We start from the raw sequence: 10,020 nt of genomic DNA on the forward strand, positions 1-10,020 counted from the left end.
GGAGGTTCGCTTTCTCCCCTCAGTTATATTGTTGAAGTTGGCCAAGACTAATGCCACGTCAATGATCTGCGCTTTTCGTTTTGTTAAAAAGACCGCATTTTATATATATAATGTTATTTATATTCCATGTGCTTTTTCAGAATATCCGGTCGAACATTTCATATCTTTTTTTAGTTAAAAAATTCATCGTGTATACGAAGCATGTCTGACAGGTATCCGGTCTGCAAAAAAACAGGTATCCGGTCTGCAAAAAAAATAATTATTAGGTGCGTCAGAATGACGCCAGTTCATAGTTTTGCCGTAGATATTATTATTTTCCTTTCTTATCGAGTCTAAATGCATTGCGCGCTTACTAGCCTGCGGGTTGCAACACAAAGAATAGCTGATGCGCCAACTAATCTGACAAACGAATCGCTATTTTGTATTTCTAATTTGCTGAAGACTTCCTGTCTCGTGAAAATAACACAGAGATCAAAATACGACCGCTATAAACACGAGGCAGCTTTAATACATAGCGGGCATCTTGTTATATAAACGCCCGTTGACACGTACGATTAAGACGGCCATGCAGACAAGGCGTAGACGATTGATCAGTTACAATATCGACTTGTCTGATATACAAGTTTCCTTGTTTAGATATCGGAAGTAATCCACTTCACTTCTAGAGCGCTAAATACAACATAATTTATGTTATCAATGCCTGTTATCAATACTGTCACACAGGGCTTTATTGCGTTTATAGAGATATGCATATAAAAGTACCTATAAAAAAAAAGGAATATCAATAGCATAACAGGGATTAGTGAATGATTTTTGCCACAGGACGCCTGAGTAAATATAATTTTCGGCCATTAGCAAACATTAATCGCCTTTCCCTTGCATGTATGACATATCGTGAGATTAAATAAGTAATAAGGTTAAAATATTAATATTTATAATCCTCTCAGAACTAATACCTGGATAAACAGTCGTAAGTCGTCACTTATCTTAATGGTCGCATTTTTTTAAAAAAATGTGCATGCTGTAGGCAATGCAAGCTGTTATGTCAATCAATTGTGTTAAAAATGTTTCGCGGTCGAGCATGTAATAGATTACGTCATCAAAAGCTCAATTCGGTAAAATAAGAGTTAAAATAGTTTAAGTTGAAAGATATTGTTCACAGAGGTATTGTTTGTTAATTTTACCAGTTGTTGATGATAAATATTTTAAGTTGTGAACATTTCAAGCATTGATCGATTGAGCAGAAGACAAACTCGACTAGTGCGACAACGCCTTAAACAAACAAGATATGAGAGCTGAAACGAGCTTCTCAGACCAACCCACATTTCTAACTTACAACGCTGATTGGTTGGATAAGGATCAGCCCACTCTGGTTGATGACGTGAGCAAGTTTTCCTCAACCGTCACTATAAAAGGGAGTGCACAACACCCCAACCTTCAGTGGACTAGCGGAGTAAAAAGCATATGAAACGTTAGAGAAGCTCAACCTTTATAGAACCGACGACCAAAGACAAGAACAGCAACGACGAATATTTGAAGAGAAGAAAAGAACGAAGCAAGAAGAGAACATTAATGAACTTTAGTTAACCTATTGTAAAAGATCATCTACCTCGCGTAGAAAATAAAAAAAACTTTTTGCAATACCTTGCACGTTATGATGCAACGCATCGTCGGCCCGGATTCGGTTTCCAGACATGCAATTCTTCAATTCGTGTTTTTGTAGGTGAAAACTTCGCCATGGCAAGCAACAATATTTACGCTCTCGTTTTTGTTGCAGTCCTTGTCCAATGGACAGCCTCCATTCCTGCCGTTGTACTAGTTAGAATGGCCAGCAGCCACCGGTGTATTTAGCTTTAAAAACGCGGAAATGGGCGTTGTGCGTGATAAATATTCTCTCTCTCTCCAAAATTCTCGCAAAAAGGATTTTCAAGATACATGATCCTCTGGCTGCAATTCGAATGTTTTGTTTTGTCAAAGCGAAATAACTTTTCTTGTTCCATGGCAGGTTTACACTATCGTTAATTTATTGCCACAGTAAAAATTGATAACGGTACACCCTTTTTTACCCGCGCTTAAAATATAATAGTTGAAAGTAGCTAAAATTGTTATTAATGTTCCAAATGTTCCTTCTGGATAATCACGTCACAACATTATTGTTTTAAGTTTAGAACCACCTTAAAAATGAGTGATAATTTTTTTTCATTTTAAACATATACGTGTGGAAGTAAGTTATAACACGAGAACGAGGCTTGAGGTCTTGGCCTATTTAAATACTAACTTTGTTGTCTTACACTCTTTAGGTAATTTTTCGCGTACTGAATTAGCCTTTGCATTTCCACAGCTTTAGATGTGCCGGTCAGATTACAAGGACCTTCGAGTGAAAACGGTACTGGCCGTGTTGAAGTCTTCTTCAATGGAACTTGGGGAACAATCTGTGATGATAGATGGGATTTTAGAGATGCTAAGGTTGTATGTCGTCAACTTGGTTATCAAGATGCAATCAGATCTCTTGAAGGGTGGCAGGTTCCTGCAGGTTCTGGACGAATATGGTTAGATCATGTTAGTTGTTTCGGAACTGAAAATAGCATATCAAGTTGTTCTCATCGCGGATGGGGAATTCATGATTGCACTCATTGGGAAGATGCTGGACTAGAATGTATAAAAACAGGTGAAGTTTCAAAAAATATCTGCTTACTATATTGATTCATTGCCCATTTTTAAATGAAAATTTAGTGTTTGTTAAATCGTCGGAAGAATTATGCACGTTTTCATCTTCCCTATACAGTATTTATGCTCTCATTTTTGTTGTAGTCCTTGTCCAAAAGGGTGGCCTCCAATCCAGTAGCCACTGGTGTATTTAGCTTTAAAAACGCGGAAATGGGCGTTGTGCCTGATAAATATTCTCTCTCTGCAAAATTCTCGCAAAAAGGATCTTCGTTGTGTATGATCTTCTGGCTCCATTTCGAATGTTTTGTTGTGTCAAAGCGAAATAACTCTTTTAGTTCCATGGCAGGTTTACACTATCGTTAATTTATTGGCACGGTAAAAATTGATACCGGTATATCCATTTTTACCAGCGCTTAAAATATAATACTTGAAAGTAGCTAAAGTTGGTATTAATGTACCAAATGTTCCTTCTGGATAATCACGTCACAACATTATTGTTCTAAGTTTAGAACCACCTTAAAAATGAGTGATAATTTTTTTTCATTTTAAACAAATAAGGGTGAAGGAAGCCTTAACACAAGAACGAGGCTCGAGGTCTTGGCCTATTTAAATACTAGCATTGTTGTCTTACACTCTTTAGGTAATTTTTCGCGTACTGAATTAGCCTTTGCATTTCCACAGTTTTAGATGTGCCGGTCAGATTACAAGGACCTTCGAGTGAAAACGGTACTGGCCGTGTTGAAGTCTTTTACAATGGAACTTGGGGAACAATCTGTGATGATGGATGGGATTTTAAAGATGCTAAGGTTGTATGTCGTCAACTTGGTTATCCGGATGCCGTCAAATCTCTTGAAGGGTGGCAGGTTCCTGCAGGTTCTGGACGAATATGGTTAGATGGTGTTAATTGTTTAGGATCTGAAAATAGCATATCAAGCTGTTTTCATCGCAAATGGGGAATAAATAACTGCTATCACTCGGAAGATGCTGGAGTAGAATGTAAAAGAACAGGTGAAGTTTCCAAAAATATCTGCTTACTATATTGATTCATTGCCAATTTTTAAGTCAAACTTTAGTGTTTGTTGAATCGTAGGAAGAATTATGCATGTTTTCATCTTCCCTATACATTCACGTTTAGTTGATTGCTATGGCATAGCGCTTATTGGCTGGGCAATTTGAAATATGCAATCATTAATTGCACAATTGAATGCCTAAAGTGTCTATTAAGTCACATGGGAAAGTTCTCAAGCAACAGTCTCAAGTATTTCCTTATATAGAAATCGGAAGTAATCCACTTCACTTCGAGAGCGCTAATGCCTAGTTTCCATTCAGTCGTTAGCTGTCGTCACATGTATTTCCGTGTCTTTGGAATAATCGTGAAAGACTGGTAACGACTGGGAGAAACAGAAGACGACGGTGTCACTCGGATAGAACAAATCCTATCTCAACAACATAAAAAGACAGGAAATGAGATGATTATTCCCATAATTCGTTATCGGTCTTTCACGAATATTCCAAAGACAAGGAAAGACATGTATAAGCGACAGCTAACGACTGAATGGAAACTAGGCATAAATACAACATAATTTATGTTATCAATAGATGTTATCAATACATTGCACGTTATGATGCAACGCATCGTCGGCCCGGATTCGGTTTGCAGACATGCAACTTGCCATAGCAAGCATAATGTTCCTTTTGGATAATCACGTCCCAACATTATTGTTTTAAGTTTAGAACCACCTTAAAAATAAGTGATAATTTATTTTACATTTTAACAAATAAGTGCGGAAGTAAACCATAACACGAGAACGAGGCTTGAGGTCTTGGCCTATTTAAATACTAACTTTGTTGTCTTACACTCTTTAGGTAATTTTTCGCGTACTGAATTAGCCTTTCCCTTTTTCCATAGCTTTAGATGTGCCAGTCAGATTACAAGGACCTTCAAATGAAAACGGTACTGGTCGAGTAGAAGTATTTTACAATGGACTATGGGGAACAATCTGTGATGATGGATGGGATTTTAGAGACGCTAGGGTTGTATGTCGTCAACTTGGTTATCCAGATGCCACCAGATCTCTTGAAGGGTGGCAGGTTCCTGCAGGTTCTGGACGAATATGGTTAGCTGACGTCAGATGTACAGGAAAAGAAGAGAATATATCAAGATGTTCTCATTCCGAATGGGGAATCAATAATTGCGGTCATTCGAAAGATGCTGGAGTTGAATGTAGTAAAACAGGTGAAGTTACGAAATATTTGCTCTCCGCTACCGATTTATTGCCAATCACCAATTTAAACTTCGATGTTTTTTAATAATATGCACTTCAAATGTTTTCCCGTGCCAAATACCTCGTCCCGGCTAAGTTTATGCTACAGTCAATTTACTGGCACTCGGTACGAGAAAAAAATTGTGCCAGTATACCCATTATTATCTGCGTTTACTCGGCTACAGTACAATGGCCAAAAATGGCAAGAAATGTTTGATAGGACTCTTCACAAATTATTCGCAAGGGTGATAGACCTTAATCTTGCCCAAATAAAGAAGAATTAAATGTCAAATTCTGGTTTTCTGTTGCGATATAAGCATTAGCATAAAGTCTGGTTTACATTGAATTGTATTTTTGGTTTCACGTCATGATGTAATAGGATATTGCTACCCGTGCTCAGTCAACAATGTCTGGTAAGCATTCAGGAAATGAAGACAGTTTTACATCGGACTAGTTCCCATCGGTGAAAACGACTTCTTCATGACAATTACCTCATAATGAGAACGAAGCCTAAGGAAAGACAAAGGCAAAATAATGAAATGTGGGACACAAGAATCGACATAAGCCTGTTTTTAATTTTGTCGTAATTGTCGTGAACAAGTCATTTCACCGAAAAGAAATAGTCCGGTCTTAAATCTAAGGTTTTTTCCTGTATTCAAATCCGTCGTTGTTGCCTGCACACTCCCAGAAACATTCCATCACATCAGCCACCCTGACATTTTTTCATTTGCAAATCTCACACATCGCAAAAACCCTCTCGCAAGATCACTGCTAGTGCTTGCATATAATTTTACCTAAAGGCATTTTCATTGGATAAAAACTTTATTAAGATTAAATAAAGACAAAAGAGTTACAAATATAACTGGCTTTCCATTCTACAGCTACAAATGTGTCGATCAGATTACGAGGGCCTTTAAGTGAAAGTGGTCTAGGTCGTGTTGAGGTCTTCTACAATGAAACTTGGGGAACAATCTGTGATTATGAATGGGATTTTAGAGACGCTAGGGTTGTATGTCGTCAACTTGGTTATTCAGATGCAATCAGATCACTTCAAGGGTGGGAGGTTCCCTCAGGTTCTGGACAAATATGGTTAGATGACGTTAGATGTACAGGAAAAGAAGAGAATATATCAAGATGTTCTCATCGTGGATGGGGAATCAATAACTGCTATCATTCGGAAGATGCTGGAGTAGAATGTAGTGAAACAGGTGGAGTTTCGAAATATCTGTTTTCAGCTATCCATTTATTACAAATCACCAACTGAAACTTTAATGGTTTTTTTTTAATTTATAAAATAATCCTCTTGCTATGCTTGCACTTCAATTTTTTTCCGTGCCAAATACTTCGTCCAGGCTAAGTTTACGCTACAGTCAACTTACTGGCCTTCGGTACAAAAAAAAATTTTCCAGTACACCCATTTTTATCTGCGTTTACTCTACAATACAATGGCCGAAAATAGCTAAATATATTTAATATTATACTCTTAACAAATTATTCACAAGGGTGATAGACCTTAATTAATCTTGCCCACATCAAGGAGAAATGTCAAATTCTGATTTTCTGTTGCGACGTAAGCATAAGCATAAAGTCTGGTTTCCATTTAATTGTATTTTTCGTAACACGTCATGATGTAATAGAATATTGCTACCCGTGCTCAGTCAACAATGTCTGCTAAGAATTCAGGAAATAAAGACAGTTTTACATCGAACTAGTTCCCATCGGTGAAAACAACTTCTTTACGACAATTACGTCATAATGGGAGCGAAGAATAGGGAAAGACAAAGGCAAAATAATAAAATGTGAGACACAAGTCTCGATATAAGCCTGTTTTTAATTTTGTCGTAAAGGTCGTGAACAAGTCATTTTTACCCATAAGAAATAGTCCGGACTTAAATCTAAGTTTTTTCCTGTATTGAAATGCGTCGTTGTTGCCTGCACACTCACAAAAACATTCTATCACATCAGCCACCCTGACATTTTTTCATTTGCAAATCCCGAACATCGCAAAAACCCTCTCGCAAGATCACTTTTAGTGCTCGCATATAATTTTACCGAAAGGCATTTTCATTGGATAAAAACGTAGCAAGCGAGCTGGCGAGACAAAAGAGCTACAAATATAACTGGCTTTCCTTTCTACAGCTACAAATGTGTCGATCAGATTACGAGGGCCTTCAAGTGAAAGTGGTCTAGGTCGTGTTGAGGTCTTCTACAATGAAACTTGGGGAACAATCTGTGATGATGAATGGGATTTGAGAGACGCTAGGGTTGTATGTCGTCAACTTGGTTATTCAGATGCGATCAGATCACTTCAAGAGGATGAGGTTCCCTCAGGTTCTGGACAAATATGGTTAGATGAGGTCAGTTGTAAAGGGAAAGAAGAGAATATATCAAGATGTTTTCATCACGGATGGGGAATTCATGACTGCGATCATTCGGAAGATGCTGGAGTTGAATGTAGTAAAACAGGTGAAGTTACCTAAATTGTCTGTTACCGATTCTTAGATCAAGTGTGAACCATGCCTAATGCTTTGTTCCATTAAGTCGTAAGTGTCGTAAACATGTCATGGTCGCTGATGCGATGAAATATTTCTATTTATGTGCAATTATGCGTTTCTACTTTGAAAAGAGAAATAGAGACAAATTTACAATCGGACTAATTCTCATCGGTGAAGATGACTCGTTCACGACAATTACGATAAAATAGAAACTTCGCTTAATAACATAAGGACCGCATAATATTAAAGAATAAAATTCCTTTTGGCTCCAAATTTGTTTCCAAAATAGACTAACTAACTTAGCTATAGTGCTGATTAATTTAGACACCCTAATCAATTCAGAAATTTCTAAGCAATTTGAAACAAAAATAAAAAATGCTTTTAGTATCGCATTTGCAAGCCTCTTTCTTCTACAAATATCTATTTTCTCTTCCTGCATGGTCGAGAGTATTTTTGTCTATTTTAGGCAGTTGTTATATACCACATTTGAAGCGAAGAATACCCGTCATCCATAACTTTTCAATTGAATATTGCAGCATCTTTGATAACATCGATTTCTGACGTAAAATAGGACCAAACGGCCAGTTTTTCGGGTTTTTTGCCCGAACTTTTTCTTTCTATAATTGTGAAATGCTTGCCGTGAGCTACGCGATAATTCATCATGCAGATTATGAATATTTAAATAAAAAATCAACACAAATCGCCTGAAGCCTCTAATTTGAAGCTAAGTGTATCAAAATGATCCTAGAAATGTGAACTAAATCACTGTAATCAGTTTTCGTTTGCGTTTTGGACAATATTCTAAGGATTAGGCCGCTTTTCAGGTATAATAATATCGAATAAGAAATAAATTGCATGCATTTTAAAGTAAATATCATAGTGAATTTGCAACACATAGAACTAAAAAAATCTATCGATTGAGGATATATAATTTCCTCTTTAAAATGGTTCAATTTTATCAAAATCGGTCAAGTATTCGCGCAGGAGACGCAAGTTAAAACTAAGCCGACCACTTTTAAACGTCATCTGATCAGCCAGAAAAGAGTTTTAAAACAAAAAAATGCAAATTGTTTTCACTATCGCATTTGCAGGCCTCTTTCATAGGCCTCTTTCTTCAACAAATATTTATTTTCTCTTATTTTCTCTTCGAAGAATTTTGTCATCCATGTTTGCTTAAATTTCGCACCAAAATAGTGCAAATAGATTATGTGTATGGTAGGCTGTAGATGTTTGGCTTTGTAATTGTTTCGCTTTCATGAAATTAAACAGTATACTGCAATAAAAGTAAAGCGAAAGCACGTTGTTTTGAACGAGATTTACAACATCAGAAGACAAACAAATTACTAATAAAAATGACAAGATCAAAAGTAAATTAAAGAGTGTTATTTAAAAGACTGGACTTTTAATTCCTTCAATTCGGTCCAAAAATGCATGGCTTCAACACAGGGCCGCCGGAATTATCGCTCCTGTTCACATAATATAGAGTTCTCTTTAGTTTTCGTGACTGTTGCAGTTAGAAGGCTTGTTGTAAAGCATGCCGAGGGTGTTGTACCTGCGGAATTTGAAAACCACTGAGCGGATACGCGAGAACGGCTTTGTGCAATAAATTTGAAATGGATATGAAAACGACGACATGACGTGTAGCGTTGAAGTCATAAGTTGTAATATGTAATGTTCATATTCGTATAAAAAGGCTACTTTCGGCGTTAGGGTATGGAACGCCAACATTATATAGTATACATATACTGTACAAAGTGAGTGCAAAAATGATTATATAATATTGTGAGGTATAGAAATTCGGTTAACTGCGTCGAGTTCGACCCAAAATTAATACGGATATAGTCAAAACTTTTAGTTTATTATTGTTTATTATTGAGAACGAGGCTTGAGGTCTTCGCCTATTTAAATACTAACTTTGTTGCCTTATACTCTTTAGGTAATTTTTCGCGTACTGAATTAGCCTTTGCATTTCCACAGCTTTAGATGTGCCGGTCAGATTACAAGGACCTTCGAGTGAAAACGGTACTGGCCGTGTTGAAGTCTTCTACAATGGAACTTGGGGAACAATCTGCGATGATGGATGGGATTTTAAAGATGCTAAGGTTGTATGTCGTCAACTTGGTTATCTGGATGCTGTCAAATTTCTTAAAGGGGATCAGGTTCCTTCAGGTTCTGGACGAATATGGTTAGATGATGTTAGTTGTTTCGGAACTGAAAATAGCATATCAAGCTGTTCTCATCGCGGATGGGGAATAAATAACTGCTATCATTCGGAAGATGCTGGAGTAGAATGTACAAAAACAGGTGAAGTTTCCAAAAATATTTGCTTACTTTATTGATTCACGGCCCATTTTTAAATGAAAATTTAGTGTTTGTTGAACCGTCGGAAGAATCATGCATTTTTGTTTTCATATTCCACATACATTGAGGCTTCGTTGTAGCTATAGTATAGCGCTGATTGGCTGGGCAAATTAAAATATGCAATCATTAATTGCACAAATGAATGCCTAAAGTGTCTATTAGTAGTCCAAGTCCAATTTCGCCGGTTTAAATTGAGAGCGCTGACAAGTGACATGTGAAAGTTCTCAAGCAAC

At 37.0% G+C, this 10,020-nt stretch overlaps 1 protein-coding gene across 1 annotated transcript; it reads left to right on the forward strand.

Moving 5' to 3' along the window:
- Positions 1-201: 201 nt before the first annotated feature.
- Positions 202-9,765, forward strand: LOC114529948 (deleted in malignant brain tumors 1 protein-like). The gene is made up of 7 exons (XM_028551515.1): positions 202-235; positions 2,342-2,668; positions 3,349-3,675; positions 4,577-4,903; positions 5,813-6,139; positions 7,071-7,397; positions 9,404-9,765. The coding sequence occupies exons 1-7, from the start codon at positions 202-204 to the stop codon at positions 9,763-9,765; spliced, it is 2,031 nt and encodes a 676-aa protein (XP_028407316.1).
- The last annotated feature ends 255 nt before the right edge of the window (positions 9,766-10,020 follow it).

This window comes from Dendronephthya gigantea, unplaced genomic scaffold, assembly GCF_004324835.1.
Source record: "Dendronephthya gigantea isolate DGI-Jeju-01 unplaced genomic scaffold, DenGig_1.0 000058F, whole genome shotgun sequence".
Classification (NCBI taxonomy): Eukaryota; Metazoa; Cnidaria; class Anthozoa; order Malacalcyonacea; family Nephtheidae; genus Dendronephthya; species Dendronephthya gigantea.

What these genes read in the sequence shown, in the direction of transcription:
- LOC114529948 (XM_028551515.1), top strand. Translation starts at nt 202, where the DNA reads ATGTCTGACAGGTATCCGGTCTGCAAAAAAACAG. An exon ending in TCCGGTCTGCAAAAAAACAG is followed by an intron (nt 236 to 2,341) that starts GTATCCGGTCTG and finishes GCATTTCCACAG; the next exon opens with CTTTAGATGTGCCGGTCAGA. An exon ending in AGTTGAATGTAGTAAAACAG is followed by an intron (nt 4,904 to 5,812) that starts GTGAAGTTACGA and finishes TCCATTCTACAG; the next exon opens with CTACAAATGTGTCGATCAGA.